Here is a 22,699-nt window from a genome sequence, read left to right as displayed (position 1 = left end):
AGATACAGAAGACCCAGAAAACGTGACCAATCAGAGCAGTGGGCTTTGCGGGAGGAGATCTTAAGGAGACAGGCATTATGCAATAAGTGTTTTTTAACCATTAAAACATGTAAAAATAATGTAATAGAAATTTCAAATACAAATATGAACCTGAGAATGAGCATAATAGGTCCCCTTTAATCTTTGTTGTCATTTGCTTTGCTAATTCATACAAGACAGGTGCAGCATTGACATGCAATTAGTGCTGGAACAATTAGTTTATTTTTATGAATCAGTTAGGTAATTGTCAGCAAATTACCCACCGTTTTGATAATTGATTGTTTAAAGTGAATAGCTTATTTCAGCTTCACAAAGGAGCTTTTTTAAACTGAATATCATTGGTCGGCAGCACAGGTGACTTCAGGACATCATCTTAGGACTTTGTGACGGGCATTTTTCATTATTTTTTTGACATATTTTACGGAATAATGATTTAACAAAAATCAAATCTGCAGATTAAATGCTAATAGAAATAATCACGAGTTGTATTCAACACCTAAAAATGTGACTCATCCAAGAGGTGAGTCATGTTCTGCTCCATTTCTAAAGGATCCCCACGTAACAGCCTCTAAAGCAGCTGTACCCACTTACTCTTCTCCCTCTGCTCCGACTCCACCTCATCTCTGTCTCCACTCCACTCCTGCAACCTCCAGGTCAACCGGCCCCGCTGTGCTTCACCTCTGAAAGCGTTTGACCTCGACCTGGTGTCCTGCCCAGCACTGAGCCAATCGGCATTCAGGACAACATCTCAGCTGCTCCTACCCAGGTTACAGTGCAGTGCACGCCAGTGTTACCACACAGCAATGGATATTAGAGATTCTGTATAAGGCCGGTTTAGGAAGCCTAATCTGTGTTTTATGGATTCTTTTTCCTCCCTCTCTCTCTCCTTATTGATCTGTTGCTTTAACTCAGTCTCTCTCGCTCCCTCTTGCTCTGTCCTCCCTTCTTTAACTTGTCTTTTAGTGGCAGACAGCAGAGTCTTTTTTTTATCAGCCACACCGGCTCTAGGGATGGACGTATCGGTCTGTCAGTCCACCACTTTGGTTCAGACTAAAATGTCCCAAAAACAAATGGATTGATTGCCATGAACTTTTGTACAGACATTCATTGTGTCTGGAGGATTAAGCCTACTGACTCATACTGACCCTCTGAGTTTTATTTAGTGCCACCAGCAGGTAAAAACAAACGTTATCCAGTAAAGTGATTCATCAGCCTGTTAGCATTGATAGCATTTAGCTCAGAGCACCACAGTGCCTGAAGTGCAGCCTCGCAGAGCCCTCTAGCATGGCTGCAGACTCTCAGTCTTGTTTTATCTCCCTCTCTCCTTTCCCCCTTACCTTGCTTTCAAAGTTTTGATTTATATCATCCCTGAGTCAATTTGTCTAAGTGATGTGAGTGAGGTGTGCCAGTGGCGCTAGCAGCTGGGGTTTAAAGCACATACCTATTCTGCGGAGGCTCTGTTTCGGCACTGCAGAAATTACTTTTAGAATAAAAACTGCTTGAAAACAGTAAAAATAATGACCTGCAATAAACTTGTTGTGGATAGAAGCAGGATAATGTCATATTCCTGATAATAAACTGAAGGTGTATTGGGTTATTTCTCAAATCCATGGTCGTGTTACATATGGTTTGACTATTTCATCAAGTCTTAATTATGTAATATTGAAAGTCTCCGTACCTGTCAGTACAGAGATGACTAAGATGAAACTGAAATGGCAGAGCTGTGCCCAGAAATGGAACAATAAACAAATAACTGGAGCATGTAGCGCCAAGTTTCCGAAAATAACATCAGTGGTTTTTGTCCCGTCAGAGTTGGCAGCTGACTGTTAGCTCATTGACTGCTGAACATAATATTATTACAATAGAACTGAAGCTTCCCGGCACAGATTAGCCCCAGGTGGAAAATAAAATGACAGATATGGATACATATTTGTCTTTTTCTGGCTAACAGAGGAATAAAGCCTCCATGGAATAGGGTGAGGAGCCCACAGCAAAACAGCACGTGATAGCTCCTATATTCAAGGCAAGGCTCTCAGGTCATCAGGAATTCAAATCCTGAGACAGCAGCCAGTCAGAGGCATCACTCTGCAGAATAGCGGAGTTGTTTACCTGCAGAGGGAGACGCAGGGTAAAGGAGGAGCAACAGGCGAGATTGACTGAAAGACAAGCGAAGGGAGAGAAAGAGAGTAGGTGGTGTAATTTGATCGGCACACGCCGGGAACTCATCAGTATGCTGCTGGTGTGCGCCCCCCGCCCCCCTGTGCTACTCACACACACACACACACACACACACACACACACACACAAGGATGGTAGTCAGGATAGACAAATAACAGACTAATGTAATCATGTAAACACTCCATCACTCTCCTTGTCCCACAGATTCAGCATTCCCAGTACACACACACACACACACACACACACACACACAGAAACACATACACTTTTATCAACACTGACCACAGTTATTCCCAGATGCTCGTGTCTATTTGCTTTCACTTATTTTTAGAGCTGTTGAGTATTGAACCTCAATAACTCTAAGTGCAGGGCTAAATCTGTCTGTAGCATCAACAGGTTTGTTTGCTTCAGGACATGAGGAAACTTTTTAAACTTTAGCAAGTATTTTATTTCGACGAGGTTCTTTATTTGACACACATGTATGTAGCAGTGTCATATTTGTCCTCTAAAAACTCATGGTTCCGCAAACCTAGGTATCCAAAAAGAAGTGTATTGGTAATGGAACTTGGGAATTGGCACAAATAGAAAACGGTGAATTTGGTTTTGGTGTGCAAGCCCAAGATTTTCCTGATGGCACCACAATGTTTTTCATAAGAATATGCAATATTCCAGTGGGTTATAGCCCCTTTTACACTGCCAGATTTTCGGCGAATGTTGGGCCGTTTTGCCGGCAAGTTGCCAGCGTTTAGACACACAGAGCCGGATTGGCGAGTTGATCCGAGGTGCCCAATTTTCCACCTTGTAGGGTAGACATATAGGCGGAACCTTTTTGGTTAAAAAAGAACGAGGCAGCCTTCCACAACGGGAGGGGCTGTTGATGACTTGTGGGAGGAGCTGTTGATGATGCCGCACGTGCGACCCACTGGCGATGGATAAACAGGAAACAGCTGATAGCAGGAATTAGCGAGCAGCTAGTAGCAAGAGGGAAACACAAACCTGACAGACACTGTAAAGATGAGCAACTGAGGAGACAAGGAATTGCGCGCCCTCCTTGTCCTCGCAAACGAAAAGGCCATTAACCGTCAGATGACGGGGACGGTGAAGGACGAGCCGACTTATGAGAGACTCGCCGAAGGACTGACCAGCAGTGGCTTCCCTCCCACGTCACTGTTTACGTCACACGCTGAGCTACACGTTTTGTTACTTGCTCACGCCCCCCATTGCCCCGAAAAAGGCACATTCTGTATAAACAAAAGTAGGTAGGCAGCATTTTGCCACACTCCCTGATTTTGTTTTTATACTGCCAATGCTGAAAGAAGACTGATTGGGCTTTCCTGCAAATTTGCGCAATTCCTATTTAAAAAGGGCTAATGATTACATCCATAAAGTTTAGGACTTGTGAGCAACAGAGTTGCAACCTTTTAAAAACGGACATCTCATGGAAGGCCAAGGGGAAATCATTGTTTGCGTGATCTTGTTTCAGTACATCTAAAATAAGAAACCCAGTAGCTGGAACATTAATTCCTGTTGTTCTTCATCACATCATGACCTTACGTTACCTTACATGCCGTGCAAACGTGGTATTTTGCCATATTATGCTCATATTTTCCCATAATTGCCGTGGGAGATCATCGTTTGCATAATCCCATATATATCGATCTAAAATAAAAATCATAACAACGAGAACATGTATTCTTTTTGCAGCAGAAAGCTAAGGCTCCGTCTTCTGTGTCATTACGTTGTGCACTAATGATGTGAATTTTCATGTGAAAACAAGCAGCAGCACATGGAAATGAATGACGAATTAAATACTTTCAGTTACTATGGTTTGTTGACTTGCGTAACCTTTTATGTTAGGTTGTAAAGACTTGAAAGATATGAAGCATTTTAAGATACCTCGAGAAATGTCATTCGAGTTCGAAGGGTTAAAGAATGTTTAAAATTGATGCAGCAGAGGCCAAAATATCCTGATTTCTATTCCCTAAAATGGATCATGGAATTCCCATAATGCACCTCAAGAACATCTTTTGTCAGACCCTTTGTGTCTGGTAAACACCCTTATCTTTCATATTTAATGTAATGCTTCCCGTTCCACTCTTAAACCTAGATAACCCCGATGACATCACTATGACATCATCAGGTTTACAGCACTACTTTTCATGACTTACAAACAGATCTTTATTTGTAGAATTGCAGTAATGTGCCTTTAAGTCTAACAAATATCCGTCAAGCACCTTCAGTCACACTGTGTGAACTGATAATGTGAGCTGGAGCTGAGCATCTGTTCCGTTGTATTACTTCAGATTTTATTGGCAATCACGCTGATATAGTATTTGTGATATTTGGCGGATTATCACTGAGCGCTGATCACACGGTGGATTTGGTAGCGCTGCATAAGTCTCTACAGTAGAGAAGCTACTAGTCGAACAGTGGATGAAGCGAATAAGCCCAAAAGCTCCTAATGTGCCTGCTGGTTTACAGATTATAACAGATGTTTGTCAGGCTGTTTCGGTGCTGAAATGCAGTGGCTGCAAACAGTGATAAAGGGTTTTTGGTGATGACTGTGGATCTCATCGCTGTGTTGTTGGTTAAAAACTGTCAAGAGGGGGGGCATTCTCCTGCCACATCTACTTCTTTATCATCAGTCTGAACTTATTCTGCTTTTCACATCTTACAATACTGTCAATGAAAGGTCACTGCACATCAGTGACTGTAGATTATTCCACTGTGCCAGACTGCACGTGTTCATTCATCATACATGCACACATTTGCATTTTTGTGGTATTTACAGTGTGAAAAATACCATGAAATATGGATGTGCACTGACTCTCAGTCTCCCACTGTTGCATTCAGGGAGCAGGGCATGATTGACAGAGCAGCACTTGCAGTCTTAAATTTATGCACACATCATGATATCCCCCCTTTAAAATGTTTTCCGGCATAAGGTCATAATTTACCTTGCCTCCGGTTACTTCCTCTTCTCCCTCCCTCCCACCTCTTGATAGCATTGCTTGTAATTTATTGTATTGTTTTTAATTAAATGGATGGCAAGGAGGGGTTTAAGTGCCCGGCGGTTCCAAGACGTGCCATTTCTTATCTGAATTCTAAATTCAGCGCACACCTACTGTAAAGCAGGGACTATAAAGCTGAATAGGTCCCAAACTGCTGCGCTGCGTGTTAGAGGGATTGAACAGTTAGACAAATGTCACCTTTAGAAGAAAAGAGCGGGGATAATAAAGCGACGGCTGGGTAGTGGCAAATGCAAACTTCACAGACATCGGGACACCACAGATTCGCGGCTCCAGCAGTCTGGCTCGTGTATTCTCAGTCTGGCATAGAGGATCAGAGAGGAAACAGCCTTGGATTACAGAGATGCTCACCCTGATAAAGAAGTAGTTTAAATTAAATGGAGTCACAGCAGGCTCAGTGCAGCATTACTTCCTTCAGACCAAACCACAGTTCAGAACATAATGTCCTGTGAAACAAGAAATTAGGGTCGTTTCATGTTCTGGATTCTGTGAAATTATAATTCCGCTATCTGTGTCTGTAGTTGACATCTTGTCTCTGACCTCTGCGTCCACTCCTTGCAGCACAAGCAAGAGTATGGTCAGACCACCAGAGTGCTTAATAAGGAAAATATACTGCAGCGAGGAGTCGTGGGTGGGAACGAGCAAATCAATTTGATTATCCACAGCACAAGCTGAGATGTATGTCTGAATAATCAGGGTGAGCTATGGACCAGGGAGGGTTTATTCTGTATGACTGGCGTTAAATGTGATTTCCCTATATATCAGGTCACTGGAGAGTACGCCTCAAAGGTTATTTGCACTAGGTAGCCATTCACAAGACTCTGATTTTATTCTGTTGACGATCTGACATTCAACAATCACGGCCTGATGACCTCCCTGACCTTACAACAACGGATCTTTTATTTTGCAAATGTACCATTCAGCCAGTCATGTCAGCGCCCCCGAGGAGAATTCACGTCGCCTTTATCATGGCAGATATTTCCTATCATGGTGACATTTTGCTGTCCCCAGACACTCATGTCAGTCTTGTGGTAATTTATCCAGATGGCTACATTGAGGGTTTTTAAACGTGTTCTCATAATGGCATGTTTAGCAAATACACAGAACATTTTTGCCTGAGTGTGACAGTGCTACCCATGAATAGAACATGTGAACATGAATTTATTTACCTCCATATGTTCATGCAAATTGGAAGGACAGGAGCATAGGTAATACAACTCGACACCACACACTTGTTCAGACACACAAAGGCAGAGATCTCACACTGCGTTTCTCTGTGAACATGACGGACAGGGAGGAAGCAGCAGGACGCTGTGTAGATGATGTCTGCTCTCACCAGAGCTTTAACCTTTCCCTCAGCGTCCTTCCTGCAGAGTCTCTCTTTCCTCCCGGCTCCTCTGTCACACAGCCCCATTGTTTGTCCCTGTCCTGATTTGGCGCTCATTATAGAAACCTGTTTATGCACAAAGCTCTCCTAAGACATGCTGCAAGGCATGAGAGAGAGAAGGAAGACAGGTGAGGTGGGAGACAAAGGAGAGCAGATGAATAGGATGAGGAGGGACAGAAAGGAAAAAGAATGAACAATGAAAACAGGAACAGATAAATGGAGCAGTGTCACGCAACTGTTATTAATGTTTGACAATACAGTCAGCTAGTTTGCATTAGCACCTTTGCCTGCAAACAAAACTTCACATGAACATTAGCATGCATTTGGAGTGGTGTTTCTGGCCACCTGACGAATTCATGTCCCATTTTCACTCTCTGCATCTTCTAGGAAAAATAATTTGGTTTTTAGGTTACTATGTTTGACTGATCAGAATGAAATGCACAGACAGGGTTTCCTCCTCTGTTTGAGAATATACAGCTGCAAAACTGCATTAATTCATTATCGGTAACCGCTTCTCCAAGTCAGGGTCGAAGGGCGTGAAAGACATTGGGCGAAAGGTGGGGTACACCCTGACACATAAGGCCCATTTCCACTGAAGAAGTTCCAGGTACTATCTGGGGGGCAGGAACTTTACAGGAACATCCTCTCGCTCGGCCCTCTCAACTGCCGTGTCTCCACTGAGAGAGCGGAGTAGGAGGAAGGTTCCTGTAAAGTTACCGGGCTCTGGATGTGATGTGATCGTTGCGCAACCATTTTGACCGGTGCGACGTAGTGGCGTAGGGACGCTGTTCGCTGTTAGCCAATAGCGGTGTCTGTAATAACTCACTAAACTCACAAAGTGGCCCGTGAAGAAAATATTTTTTCCAGCGGATGTCTTAGTTACAACATGATTGAGCTAACTCGAGTAGTTTCATGTCGTTTCCGACAACGGGAGGCTTTTAACAGATGACGTCCTGATGTTAGCTTTGCTGCTGCTGTTAGCTGTCCCTGTCAGCTGATGCTTTCTAGACATTGTGATTTCCCAAAACTGAATAAATACCACACATAGCAACACAAAACTGCTTTGCTAGCTCAATCATATTGTAACTAAGATATCCGCTGGAAAAAATATGTTTTTCACGGACCGGTTATTGAGTTTGTTTACATGGGGGTGGAAGCTATGAACAAGCTAACCCTCGTCTGCTGAGTTTTAAAAATGCCGGCTATTTTGTTGCTTTCTGTTGACGTCACATCCCGCCTTGAGTATATCCAATTAGCACCAAGTAATCCCCAAGCCCCAGCCAGGAGTTTCTCGGGGCCGTTCTGAGTACCTACTCCGAGGCAGGGACTTGTTTAGCCCCTGTAAAAGTTCCGGAACTCTGTCCTTCGGGGGTGGTTCCTGCGGTGGAGACACGCACCAACGGCCCCAGCCCCATAAATTTACCCCAAACTTCCTGCGGTGGAAACGGGCCTATAGAGGCAGACAACCATTCACACTCACATTCACAACTACAGGCAATTTAGAGGCACTAATAACCCAACCTGCATGTCTTTGGACTGTGGGAGGAAGCCGGAGTATAAAGGTATCAAGTCCATTGTAGTTTGAGAATTTTTAAAGTCGCTGTTGGTGGAGTTTGAAAAGTCATTTGTCATGTCAACTCTCTTACAGCTCTGCTAAATTTGTGCTCTTCTGTCTATTTTGCAAGTGTTGGTGGTGCTTTTTGTGGTTGGCGTGTGGCTGCGAGTCACTCATTACGATGAGGAAACTGACTCGCCAGTTTGTAAACTCTTGCTGGTTTTGCTAGCTAACTAGGTGGAGTCTTTTCAAAGGTAAACCTCAGGAAACATCAAGGTAAAGATGGAGAAGAGTGAGCACTAGCCGATACCGTGCAGCCCTTTTCCACATTACACAGACGTTTGATTCTTCTCAAACATCAGATGAAATATAACTCCAGCTTTGATCAATAATTAAAAGAATTCTTGCTGTGTAGCTACGTTAAAATCTGTTCGAAACCATTTATAAATCTCAAGCTTCAAGTTCTCGCTTTAAGGGCTTTAAGAAAACGTGATGAAGCATCGACATCTCATCTCCACATGTAGTTTTGAGAGTACATCTCAGTACATGCATTCTTACCACTGGAGTGCCACAGTCACACCATGTAAACCCACTTCTCTACTTTCCCCACCTTCCCCCTGGAGAAATGTGATGCAATGATTGCCAAACCCGCTAACACCGGCTCCCTCCCTCCTTGCCTCCTTCTGTGGCTAGATTTGAGGTGATAAGTTACAGCAGCTTTTCCTCCTGCTTTTCAAACCTGATCCACTCATTCACTTCACGTTGCAACCTCAGTTAAGTCGCTGCCCAGACTTCCTTGTTCATTCGGCTCACGTGCGCTGCAGATATCCAGCACGGTGCCTCCTGAAACGCTGGGAAAAGCACCTACAGTCCCAGCCACTCTGCTGTGTCCTGTTTTCATTACATGGACTCCCCAGGAGAGGGTATGGATATAGCTACACTCCCCTGCTCGCAACTCACCACCCTCTCTCTGTCTCATACTTTCTTTCGCTCACTGAGCACAGTAAGCCGTCTTGATCTTGGCTCCACTAGACCATTTAGGGACTAGCCTCTTTTCACCGATGGCTTAGGAGACAAGGGCCACTCTGCTGCAATAAGGTACATCCAATCAATGCTTTTGTGAACCCTAAACATGCGAACATACAGCATAGGGATGATGGCTGGAGCAAAACAGTATATGGTAATTGGATGGGTGATCCTTCCCATGTATAACTGTGCACTTTTGATTTGGCACAGCTGTGCAACTCTGAATGCTTTTGCATGAAATTCTATTTCAAACAATAGCGCTCGTCCAACTTTGTGGCAAGAGTTTGGGAGAGGCCTTTTCGTGTTTCGACATGACAGTGCCCCATTGCGTAACGCCATATTTTCCGAAGTTAAGTGTGGAAGAACTTCACAGGCCTGGATACAGTTGGGATCTTTTCAGGATGCTGACTATGAGCCATCGTGCCCCACCTCACTAATGCTTTTACGGTCGAATGGGAGCAAATCCCTGCCGCCAGGTTACCAAATCTTGTGGAGAGCCTTCCCAGAGGAGTGGACACTGTGAGACTTCATGTTGAACCCTGACCAATAATCGACCAATAGTTTGCTGTCTCTCATGACCTGCATGACATGGTGATTGGGCAGGAGGGTCCAGAGACTTTCAGGATCACCCCTGTGGCTTAGGGGTTCAGACACTGACCATGAACCGTAACATCCCTAGTTTGAGTCCATCTGGGGACCTTTGTTGCATGTCGTTGCCCGTCTCTTTTTCCCTCATCTTTCTGTAGTCAACTCACTAACAAAATGCCCCAAAAGACAGAAAAACGAAGTATGAATCACGGCCTCATAATGCATCCTAAACACAGATTGCTCTTCATGCTGAAAAATATAACAATGGGCGGATTATGAGACAATGGGCCCCAGGCCACAGACATGCAGAGGGCTACATCATTTCACCTATAAAGGAGCAAGACAAACAGAATTCATAGTTGTTCAGCTCTTTTTGTTGTTGTTTTGCATCTCTTGGCGTCTTTCTGTGGTTTTGTGTCTGTAGTTACTTTGCAGCTGCATCTCTTTGTGGTCTTTTTGTATCTCTTTGTGGTCAGTACAATCTGCAGGATATTTTGTGGGTGAAGGACAGAAGACCCCTGACACTTTCGGCCTCTGGACCTGTGCCTGGTAGACCAATTTAGTAATCCATCCATGAGTGAAACCTGATATTTTTAAGTGTCTGACATGTCATTTTCATTCCTGATTATCATGGATCAGAGTGGTATCGTGTAGTCTGATCCCAGCACAAGGACAACTTCATATCCAGAATGTTTGCCTCTGCAGCATCTGAAACGTAAAATGAGATTTTTAACACAAGTACATCGACCTGTTTTAGCATGTGCTACTGTGAGTAAAGGCCCATTTACGCTCAACATTAAATACAGATCCGGATACGGACGGAGCCTTCTGTCCGTGCTCCGCGTTCATTTCGTCCGTATTTCTGCACGTTTCCATAAAGCTTACGGATATGGGCCAAACGGAGCAGTACCACTGGGAACCATGGGGGCAGTGTTGCTGTCACTACCCAATACGTAGCTCTAGTGAGACACGAAGAAGAAATTGCAATTCAATGGGTGCGTCCCAAGTCTCTTAAATTACTGCTAGTGCTACTGCTAGCTGACTTTGCTAGCTGTTTAGCCCCTCCCACCTAGGAAAAAATGCGAGGAACTAGCGCTAGGAGCGATGAGCGAGCATTGTCGGTTTAAGAGACATGAGACGGCCTTACTCTGAAGCGTCACGTGAAGCGACGTCCATTCCTGATGAGAGCGGCACAACTGGATCTGCTGCATAACGGAGCCAGCATTTAGCGTACATCCCAAGTCTCATTATATTCGCTGATCAAAGCCGTAACCCCCTGCCCCCCGCCGTCATGACTTTGGTCACACAGTTTTGCATGTATTACCATTGTTATTGAGACATTTGCCGAAGTTTGTGGCAATTACAGAACGGTCTGTAGCCCTGCCGCTGTCACTGTGATGAGCATCATTATCATTATTATAATCATCATCATTATTATCACTATTATTAAATCCACTCACCATCATTCAACAAGTCAGCTGCTGAGTGAATAAGACATCAGACCTGTCAGTCTACCTCAATCAATTTTATCAATCTTATTTATAAAGCCCAATATCACAAATCACAATTTGCCTCACAGGGCTTTACAGCATACGACATCCCTCTGTCCTTAGGACCCTCACAGCTGATCAGGAAAAACTCCGCAAAAAAACCCTTTAACGGGGGGAAAAACGGTAGAAACCTCAGGAAGAGCAACTGAGGAGGGATCCCTCTTTCAGGACGGACAGACGTGCAATAGATGTCGTACAGAACAGATCAGCATAACAAATTAACAGTAATCCGTATGACACAGTGAGACAGAGAGAGAGAGACAGAGACAGAGACAGAGAGAGGTGCAGGACAGACGGTAATGACATGACAACAACATGAAAGTAATAATATTGATTAATATTAATATTAATAGGCTAATCAATATTACCTACAAGCTATTAAACATTATTCCACTCACATGACATGCAGGACAATTAATGATGGGCAAATGTGTGTGTGTTTGTGTGTGGTGTTATATCAACACGTGTGGTTCTGGACATGAGCAGCTGTACATTTAACAGCCACACATCACCGACAGTCCGCTGAACAACGCAACAGATTGTGAATGAAATAAACTTAATTACAACATGACAGTCTTGCACGAAATATCATTAACGTTACTCTTTGTAGTCACGTAGGCATTTGAATTACAGCGTTTCATTGCAAAGAATGCATGTAACGGGTACACTTGCACTATTTCTCCACCATCTCGTTCAAATGAGCCAGATAAAGGGGGCGGGTATTTATATGTCATGGCCTCAAGCTGAAAAAGACTTCCTGTTAGGAACCTCTCAACCATCCTAGCTCGTAGCTGCTTAAAGCTTGCTGCTAGCTCCTAGCGCTAGCTCCTCGCTGCACAAATAAGAGACTTGGGACGGCCTAGAAGATGGCGGACCTCGAACGACTTCCGGTTCAAGCGAGGAGCTAGCAGTAGCACTATAAAAATAAGAGACTTGGGACACACCCAATTTCTCTCATTGGCAGTACTAGAGAAAAGAATTCTCCGTAAAGGGAGAATAAATGAGCCCTAACACCATTCTGCACTGCTCTAATTTGTCACGAATGAGCCAGACTGGGGCTACAAATAACGTTTCATAGATTCGGCAACTGCCATGAGTCACAACATTTCATCATTAACAAGCAAATTTGAGCGTACATGAGCAAGACTAGACTTTTTGAGCAGAAATGCTCAGTTTTACAGGAGCAGATTTAGTTTGCAGTCATATAGCGTACTGGAGGCAAGTACATGAAGACTGCTGCCGTGCAGACGTAGAGAATACTTCACATCCCCTGGACAATAGTTAAGAAAAGCATTTGTGGAAAAGCATTGCTAAAGTGGGCCCAAGCTGAGCATCTAACCACAGGGAGCTTCAGCTAGGAAATGGGACTGTTGGGGGTGTGGGCATGCTTCAAAGGTGACCCAGCAAGGCCTCAAGGAACCTGCTATTTAGTGGCATCAGTCTCTTTCTTTCTCTCATTGTGTATCAATCTCTTCCGCTTCCCTCCCTGTCACATTTCCCATTTCCCCACCTCTCTGGCCTTCCATCAGTAGCTAAACTACATGGTGCCATTGTGGGGTTTTCTATAGTCGTTCTTCATCGTTCTGCGCGAAGCCCACCAGGAGTCCTTCCTCTGCCTACATAGCCCTGCACAAACGCCCAGAAAGGTATCCAGTCTGTACCTTCTCTCTGTGAGGGAAGCTTCTTTAATTCTCAGCGTACAGCAGCATCAGCATTTCAGACTAAGTATCAGGTTCTTTCTACTTTATTCAACTCTCGCTGCTGTATCAGTGTAAGTGACAGGCCCATTTTTATGTGTCTGGAGACATGTATTTGGATCAGTAACAAGATGGATGGACCTGACAAATAATTCTGTTTGGCAAACAGTAGAAATAAGCGATGCAGAGCAACAGCAACGACCAATAAAGCCACACAGCATATAAAGATCTCACAAAAGCATTAGCAAAAATAGCATCTGCTTCAAAGTTGACATGACAATTGCCATCATCATCTGATGCTTTTCTAATTGTAATATAACCTTATTTCCTCCATTCAACGCAGCATTTGTCTGTAACGTGAATCACCCTGTAAGTGTTTCATTAATGTAACGAGCTTTTCATTATGAGAATTCAGCTGCGTCTTCTCCGTGCAAGATTATAACCAACACAAGCTTTAACATCGGTAATGATTCTTTGCCGGATTGTTCGGCAATAATAGGCCCTGCTTTTGTGCTAAAGGACATTGTATTATGAGAACATCAATGCAAAGAGTGGGTGTTGATCTTTGCAAATGTCATGTTCTGTTCCACAAGGCTCAAATTGGACTTGTTGTTCACCCAACCCCCAGCCTGTTTGTTTCCCACTGCCCTGTAATATTCAACAATATTACCTTATTTAATTTCTAGACACGGCTCGTCCTCGGCAAAAGTAACACGGAGCAGAGAAAATTGTAATTTCACAACACATCATTGAGCATTTCCTATTATGATTGCCACATGTTAACATTAGAAAATTCAGAATAAACTGTTTAAACATTGAGTCTCTTGATATCTGCTTTACCTGCATTAATTAAGGGGAACGGCAGCAGCAGTTTGCCTACTTAGCGATAATGAGGTTCAGTGCCAACTATGAATAACAGGAGATTGACCATACGCGAGCTAAATGAATACTGAACACAGCACAGTCAATGGCTGCCTTAAAATGCGTGACTGGAGAGGTTTGGGCTGTGATAAACAAAACAAAGAGAATGCTGAACAGAGAGACAATTAAACCGCCGCATCTGGCGACGCCGATGTGAGTGGGTACCCAGCCACCACAATTACGGCGCTCCATCACTTGTGTAACCCTTCGCTGCCTGGATGTTGTGCTGGGGTAGATGATAAAGCTAATGCTCACTCTCATTCAGAGCTTGTAAAAATGTTTCCAGGAATCGCTTCATGCTGCCCAGATGCCCCGCTGAATCTGGGAAACCCCCCCTTTCACCACCGACAATCATATCATCTACTGATTCAATTCCTGGGCTTCTTCTCAGTCCAGATCAGTCACTCGCTATCCTGCTGATCACAAGCTACAGGGCAATCTTGGAGTCCTTTTATGTGGAGCCCAGACTGTTGCATTAAAGGAAGGACTAATTAGAGAGTAGAGGGAATATCATTTCGGCTGGGTGAAGGGAGAGTTTTCCATCAATGGCAGAAGTTACAGAAATGTCATTCTGACATTTTGTGAAAAGGGGATTTGATTGTGCTTTAAAAGGACAGGCTGTTTATCGAAAGAAAAGAGACTAAGGCCTTTTATGATTGAAGAAATACCTTTAACATTCTACCTTGATAACTTCAGGAGTGTACACAGATGGGTGACGAATGAAAATCCAAAATAGAGTTGCTTAGGAAGGTCTCCAAGATGGCTCCACTGCTCCTTGGCATTTTCCTGGGTCCAGACCTTTGAATCCGCCACTCCTCCGAGTTGACTGCGCCGTGACAGGAAACAGAAGTTTCTCAATTAAAATAAAAAACTCTCCATAGATCAATCTGCCAGTTGGTGCCAGGTGCAGGACTAACACCGTTATCAAGCTTTCTCAAATGCACCAGGACCAGTGACGAGTTAAAGACGCTGCTATCCAGGCTGTTCTAATCACGTCTTCTCAGTATGTCCCGACATCTTTCTGGCGGTTTCGTTTGTCTCTAGTGATTGATTAAGAAACATCCAATCCCCCTTCCCTCATGAAAATTGGGAGTGGAAGCAATGTCATACTGACGATAGCAACGGATCGGCACCGAATGGCGCACATCAAAACAGTCGGCCTGATTGTTTTCTTTTTATAATTATTTTATTTTCTTTGTACAACTCCACACCGCATTTTTTTTTTTTACCGACTCACTCTTTGCTTGTACATACCAGCTCCCATAGCCGCTCCTCTTCTCTGCGTCCATGGCATCTCGACGCCTCCTCTCACCATGGATGTATGAAGAGAACTCTGGTGTTGTTGCTGTCATTCTGTCTGATGTCAGCCAACCTTGGCATAGTTACCAAGTTTCTGAAAATATATCACCTCCTTTGGCATTTTGATGATAGTCTTACATAGGTGTACTGTAGGGTTAAGATCCAGTGACTGTGAAGACATATCTAATCCATTTGATATGACCGAAAGCTCCAGAACAGCTACGAAATGTATGTTCTAGTGCAAGAATTAACCTTTAATTTTAAGTGTCTTTTGTTTTTTTGTGTTTGTGTGTTTTGCAAAATCTTTTCGGCAACCATTGGCCTCCATTACTATGACAAAAGCCAACTTGCAGAGAGCTCAAACTCGCTTGCAGCTCACCTGTAATTTGAAAAGTGTGCAGCTCTTGTGCAGCATTATTTGTCTTTAAATTGCCAGCTCGCAGATTGCCTCCCATCTCACCAAAAACATTAAACGGAAAGCTATTTGTGTCCTCATTGCTGTTAAGACTGCAAATGCCCTTTCCCAAAAAAAAAAAAAAAAAAAAAAAAAAAAATCTGAAAAAGCTTTCCTCTCTGAAGTATGCTTGCTACAGGGCTTAATTTGTTCAAGGTTGTTAAAAGCAAAAAAAGAAAGGCTTCCCTACTCAGGAGCTGGATTGTTTGGATGTGAATGGGAAACGCTGGTAGATTAACTCGACATGGATGGTGCCCGCTCTGCATGTGGATGTACTGATCTGTAATCTGTGTCATCTTGAGCGCACAAGGGCGATACAATGCTCTATTCACTTTCAATTCCCCATGAAGAATGGTTTGCTCTCTCATGTGTGTGATTCCTCTGTCTAGCTTTTTTTTTTTCCCCCCTCACTCACAGTCACACTGATGTGCACATTTCCCGTCTCCCTCTCATGCTGGCCTATACATGTCACATGCACGCAGATGCAGAAATGCATACCTGCCAGCACTCTCCATCCCTCTTACCCTGTTTTCCCGTTCCTCTGTGGTGTTTTCGTAGCCTCCTGTCTGTCTGCTTAGCCACGGGAATCTTTGCTGACGTCTCCGTCCTGCAGCCACAGCCGCTGAGAGAGATGCTCCAGAGGCGCGGGGAGATAAGAAAGAGGAGACAATCGCATTAAGACTCACTTTACCCCCCCTGACCAAGACCAGAGGTTGGGATTTGAATGTTAGAATCTGTGCAACTTAAATCCCTGCACGGCTGTTGGAGCATTTCCCAAAACTGAGCACACAGCCTCCTCCCGTGCAGGCTTAGCTGCTCACGGCAGAGCCGGCACAAATTAACGCGCCGTCGTTAAGGGAACAACACGCAGCCATATGCATGAGGAGCCCCTTGGAATAAGTCTCGGAGAGTGACACCGCGGCTGTTGTCAGCACAGCAGTGGAGCTGTCAATGCTACAACACAACATGCTGTTTGGATCCAATGGGTGAAGCCTCTTGACATCAAAGGTGGCATACAAAAGGATCCGTGTTTCCTTTTACTGTTGCCTACACCTGTCAAAATGGTGCGTTCTGTTTTTTTGTTTTTATATTTTTTTATTTTTGTTGTTGTGTTTCATGTGCTCCTCCTGCACACCGGTCTTCCTGCTCTGTAGCACCACAGAGACCCCTTGTGGAAAAGGGGAGTATAGCAATGTGTGTGCCTGTGTATGTATGTGTGTGTGTGTGTGTGTGGTCCAGGACAGATCTAAGCATCCCTAAAACACACTCTCTCTGTCTCTCTTTTTCTCTCTCTCACACACACACACACAGTCCTCGATTCTTAGCTGTGGACATTATTTTTGTTGAGCCGTGAGACAAAATGCAAAACCATCCTCCAACTCGGGGCCTTCTTTGAATCTCCAAACCAGATTTTCCCTGTTAAAGCTTTAGCTATCATCTGAGCGCACTAGACTACACTAGAGGGCCAAATTAGAGCAGGCCTTGGTAAAATAAAATCCCTATTATCTTTGAACTAGCAAGTACCCAATTATACGCCACAGTTATCTCCCATCTCACAGACTTCTGAGTCCTCGCCACAGGGCCAATGAGCAAGGAGTGCTAATGAAGAGATGCTGAATCACCTTTTTGCCTTCCTGGACACACAACTGGTGGAGCCTCCTTGATCATCTTTTTTTTTTTTTTTTTTGTATGGATCAGAGTCATTTCCAGGCTTTGATGATGTGGATCTTTTTCTTTCCCCCCGGTGAGCCTGTCGCAGCACACGGCCACACACTCATGGATGTGCCGTTGGCTGCGGCGCGTCTGTGATAAGTGCGAAAGAAGAATGAGAGGTCTCTAATCCAAGGCAGAGAGAGAAAACGGGTTTAAAAGGGGTTTATCTGTCTCCAGTCAGATAGGACGTGTGTTCAAAATGAGCCGAGCAGAGAGAAGAACTCCCGCTGATGTGAAGGCAGGGGGTTCGTCTGTTGATATGTGTTTTCTGTACACTTTCTTACCTCTCTGTTCTCATGGTCTTCATCATCCCAGGAAGCCTATCTGTACATCACACTGCCTGCTAGTGCAAAAAAATGACCTCAAATAGTGAACTTTTCCCTTTTGCTTCAGCTCTTTTCTACTTTTTCATTTGCTAACTTGATTTCTTTTCCGACTGCCTCACATCAGCTGTTACTGTTATACAAATTTTAGGATATTTCAGCTGTAGTTATCGATTCTGAGGTGGAGGATGGATACCATTCACTACATAGATAACACAGACACCATAGAGAAATCCAGGCTCTGATTTGGTGTCAAAACCTTTTGACATTTGAATATTTCTGAAAGAATTGCATTTCTTGGCAACTGGATGGCGAGCACTTCCATTCTGGAAACTGCTTGGAAATCTCCTCATTGTCAATATACCTATGAAAGCTATCCGTCGTCTGGATGCTCAAGGTCATTTTAGTTCATGGGCTGCATACAGCTCGATATGTTTGATCTCAAGTGGGCCGGACCAGTAAAACCATTGCATTCCAACATTTCAGCACCTCTCAAATTTTCCCTTTTTTGTGTAAAGATGTCGAAGATTTGTGGTGTGTGACGGTAGTATTAGGCTGTTTTTGTTAACTGTTGTAACAAGGTTTATGCTGCTCTCCTTGTCAGGTCACTCTAGAAAGAAACTGTTAATCTCACCTGGTTAAATAAAGGATATAGCAGCCCAAGAACAGCCAAATACTTGCAATTTTATGTCTTCTAGGGCTGCAACGATTAGTCGACTAATCGATGACTAATCGACTATTAAAATAATTGGTGACTATTTTTGTAGTCGACTAATCGGTTTGAGTCATTTTTCATAGAAAAGTACTATAAAAGTCCCCCAAAATACTCTTATTGTAGCTTCTTACAATCAAATATTGGCAGCAACTCTCCCATGACGGTGAACTAAAACCCTTTGGCGTGAGTACGAAACAAGACATTAGACGACATAATGTTGGGGTTTGGGAGAGACAGACCGACATTTTTCAACATTTTAACACATTTTTTGATAAAATGATTCGTCGACTAATCGAAGAAATAATCCACAGATTAGTCGACAATGAAAATAATTGTTAGTTGCAGCCCTAATGTCTTCCCACATTCAATGTACAACTCACTGTTTAACTTGCATGTAAATGTAAAGTCATCCTGGACCCTCTGGTGGGCTGGCTGTGGCTGTATGTTTGACAATCTTGTTTTCAAGGTCGTAATAGGTCATTTTATACAGTGAGGTCAAGTTTAAAAAAAAAAAACAAAAACTGGTCTCACAACAATGGAGAGGCTAATATGGGGGCTAACATCGCTACACATGAATACAATTGGGCTTTCAGACTGTTTAGGGACCCCAGAAATATTCAAATACAATAGGTGCAAATAACACAATTGTACTGCATACAAAAAACTGCATGGTTTTGGCCCAAACGTGCATGGGACCAACATAGAGTGGGTATGCCTGTTGAGGGGAGACTCAAAGGTACCCATTGGAATCCATTTTCATTCAGATATTTTGAGGTGAGAGGTCAAGAGACCCCTTTAAAATGGCCGAGCCAGTCGTTCCCTCACCAAAACTCAAATCCTCAGTTGTGTGTATTTTTGTCTGTCTGTGACAGTTTGTAGGTTTTCACATCTGCTTACTCACTTCGTGGCGCTTGCTTGTCCTCAAATGTTGGCGACAGTTGCTAAATAACCACCATCAATATGCATTCCTCATCTAATCATCACACCTTGCTTGCACTTTGTCGCAGCTCTTGAGCAGCATTTGAAAAAGAAAATAAGGGAGTTGCTGCGATTAAATCAGGGTGCAAATAAACCATCACTCTGCAGCATTGCTGGCCTCTGCTTTGCATGAAATAACACTTTATTTTCTCTTCACAAACACTGAAAGCTATGTGATACCAACAGCATCTGTGTAGTTTGTGGAATGAAGGTTGACTTAATCACAGTATAGTTCAATGGACCCACAAGGGCAAACAGCATTCCTTCATTGTCACAAGAAGACACGTATAATTGAGTTGATAATGTGCAATATGAGCTGCTTAGCACGTGTCAGGATGGGAGAAATCAGTATGAACAGTGAGTTTTACATGGGCTATTTGGATTCATTAATAGTGCAAATCACTGTCTTTAAAAGCCGTGTCGTACTTTTGTGTTTTTAAATTTTCCAAAGTACATCCTACAGAGTACAGTGATTGAAATTTAAATGCAGGGTCCAGCAGAGAAGGGGGCTGCTGAAGAGTGTGAGAGCTTTCACGGAAGGTACAGCAGTGCTGCGAAGCTGCCGTGAAAGAGGGTTCAAGAGAGTATTTTAAAGTCTAAGAGGCCGTCAGGGGATTTAAAAAAAGGGTCTGGGATGGTTTAAGATGACACCTCTGGAGAGCGAGAGACGCTGTCGGAATTGATGGAATCAAGGAGGCTGTTATGGAGTATTTGAAGGGTGAAAATCGGTGTCTGGAAAGAGATCGTAATGACAGGAAGTATGTAAGTCGAGGTGTTTAGGGCTGGTTGATGCAGTGGCAGATAGGAGCAGATGTCTTTCCTGAGAGCTGATGCTGTGTGTTGCCCTTTAGAAGCATTTTCTACAACACAATCACACTCCCATCTCGTCAAATACAGATGCTTGGTCAGTGGCGCTAGGAAGTCAAAATATGTTATGTTATGTTATGACACTAGTTGTGTCAGTTTTGGACATTCAGCATGTCAGTTTACGCTCATTACATGCGTTGTGTCTGCATGCAGTCTCTTTCAAAATGAATTTAAAACACAGGCTCATATCCTGTCTCTTGTCTCCAACAGGAAGTCCCGTCAACCTGACGTGCAGAGCATTCTTTGGCTACAGCGGAGACGTCAGTCCACTCATCTACTGGATGAAGGGGGAGAAGTTCATTGAGGATCTGGACGAGGAGCGAGTCCAGGAAAGCGACATCAAGTAAGACTTTCAACATCACACTCAAGCTGATTTTGAGTATCAGTCCTTAGTGTTAATAGCAATCAGAATTCAAGTCACAAAAGCTATCTCATATCCAGAGTCCTGATTTAGTTAAATTTAGAAAAAAGCATATTATAACCAATTCATGAGGTACATTTAATCTGTTCATCAGCAGCGAAGGGCCCTGAGGCTGAACTGCTAAACACCTATAGCATTTAAACCCAGTAACCACAACTGTGTGACCACACATCAACAAACGGAGCAATAAAAGGAACTTTTCACTACCAAGCTATCATTTAAATGATATTCATGAATGTTTTATGTGGCTGTTTAATAATGCAGACAGCTATGCATTCCTTATCGTGTACAATATATATGCACGGCTCAGGCATTGCTCCATCAGTGATCAGCGATTACTTTGCAGTGGAATCTAAGTGGGGGCAGTAATAGCAGAGCAGCACAGCAGATGGAAACTCAGACTGAATGTCCGCGTTGGCCTCCTTTTCCATTTGGGTGACCTCCATCTTCTGGCTCCCACTCGTCTCTGGAAACAGAGGGCTGTTTACTCCAAAATCAGGTGAAAATCTAACGGCGAGGCACACATGCTGCCTGAAGCTGGTCGACCATCCAACTTTGCCGTCTAATTGGCCGGCACTGTAGGAATCTGCTTTTTTTACGAGATGCTCTCCTTGCTTTAGGTTATGATGCATTCAAGTGGCATGGTAACAACAAGTTTATTTGTTGAAAGTGCTCTATAGAACATTTGATCTCCAGTTTATTGAACTGTGCAACAGCAGTGTGAGAAAAAAGTCTGGAAAAGTTGAACAAGATCAACCAGACTGTACTGAAAACAGCTGCGGGTTATTACAACTCTGCATGCAGCATTTGGCCAAATGACAAGTTGACGTTTTCTGATAGTGTGAGTACTTTTTTTGACTCTCACAACATTCAGGTCATATCAGAAAAAAGCGGAAGAAGTCTTGTCTTAGCTAGAAAACACTGACATATGGAACTGAACTGGGAAAAGCAGAGCAATGCACCGACAGCGTACCTCAACCCACATTTCTTTTCTAGATGATGAGCTGATCCACAGGCAGTGAAGGTCAATCAAAGCTTGAGTGCTCATCTTCAGATGGCCACCTCCTTAGGGGGATAATCAATCATCATCTTCAATAAAGTACCTCACAGTCCGCTTACACACATATGAGACAATGGAGATACTCCTGTCAACAGTAGATAATGGCGTGATTGAAACATACAAGCACCGAGCACTATTTATTATCCATTATATTTCACTTTTATTTACTCAGACAGGTTGATCATGATCAGATTGTCAGATGAGGTGGGAGCACGGCAAAGACGAGAGACTTCCAAAAGAAAAGAGGATTAGAAAATATCAAAAAAACAAAAACAAAATGCATTTCTCGGCAGACACCCAAGTTGGAAAGGTGTTGCTTTCAAATTAACATAAAGTAACTGGATGCCATGTATTTGTGCAGCAGTGTGGTCACCGTCTCCCAAATGTAGTTCCGAAAATGTGAGCACCATATAAACCTTTTCTGAGTTTTAGCAGTGAAGAGGAAATTATTGATTCTCGAGAATGTGTTTTCGCACTGCTGTCATCACCAGGGATTTCAGAAAAAAAGTAGGCAGGGAAATGTATCACATGTAACAACTAAGGTAATATCTAGCCATACAAATAGTTTTGGTTTTATTTGTCCAGGTTTTGAGTTATCTGTCTCTTAGATTTCTGTTTCCACCTGAGTAGAAGGACAGTAAATGGAATTTTGTTTGTGGTGCTCACAGCATTGAAAAAAAAAAAATGTATCTGCAGTGTCTATCCAAAAAAAAGACAAAAAAAGATCCTCTGTATCACCACAGAGCTCACTGATGGGACTTTCTCTTTAGAGTATCTCCAGCTGGTTCGTCCAGACATTGTTTCAGGAAACAAAAGTTGCTTTCACATCCATTGTATTCTGATTGGGGCAGAAATCTCAGAGACAGATATCCCAAACTTGGCTAAATAAAACGGAGCTA

The 22,699-nt window shown here is 43.4% G+C and overlaps 1 protein-coding gene across 3 annotated transcripts in view; it reads left to right on the top strand.

The window, feature by feature from the left end:
- Nucleotides 1-22,699, top strand: part of LOC125884655 (interleukin-1 receptor accessory protein-like 1) — a 312,218-nt gene that overhangs the window by 246,150 nt on the left and 43,369 nt on the right. For all 3 annotated transcript variants that reach the window (XM_049569686.1, XM_049569687.1, XM_049569685.1), the window contains one exon: nucleotides 20,530-20,662. In XM_049569686.1, coding sequence (XP_049425643.1) covers nucleotides 20,530-20,662 — 133 coding nt within the window. The remainder of the gene's footprint in view (nucleotides 1-20,529; nucleotides 20,663-22,699) is intronic.

This window comes from Epinephelus fuscoguttatus, linkage group LG24 (genome assembly GCF_011397635.1).
Source record: "Epinephelus fuscoguttatus linkage group LG24, E.fuscoguttatus.final_Chr_v1".
NCBI lineage: Eukaryota > Metazoa > Chordata > Actinopteri > Perciformes > Serranidae > Epinephelus > Epinephelus fuscoguttatus.
The sequence above is the reverse complement of the archived record's forward strand: the minus strand, read 5'-3'. Positions and strand labels throughout refer to the sequence as shown.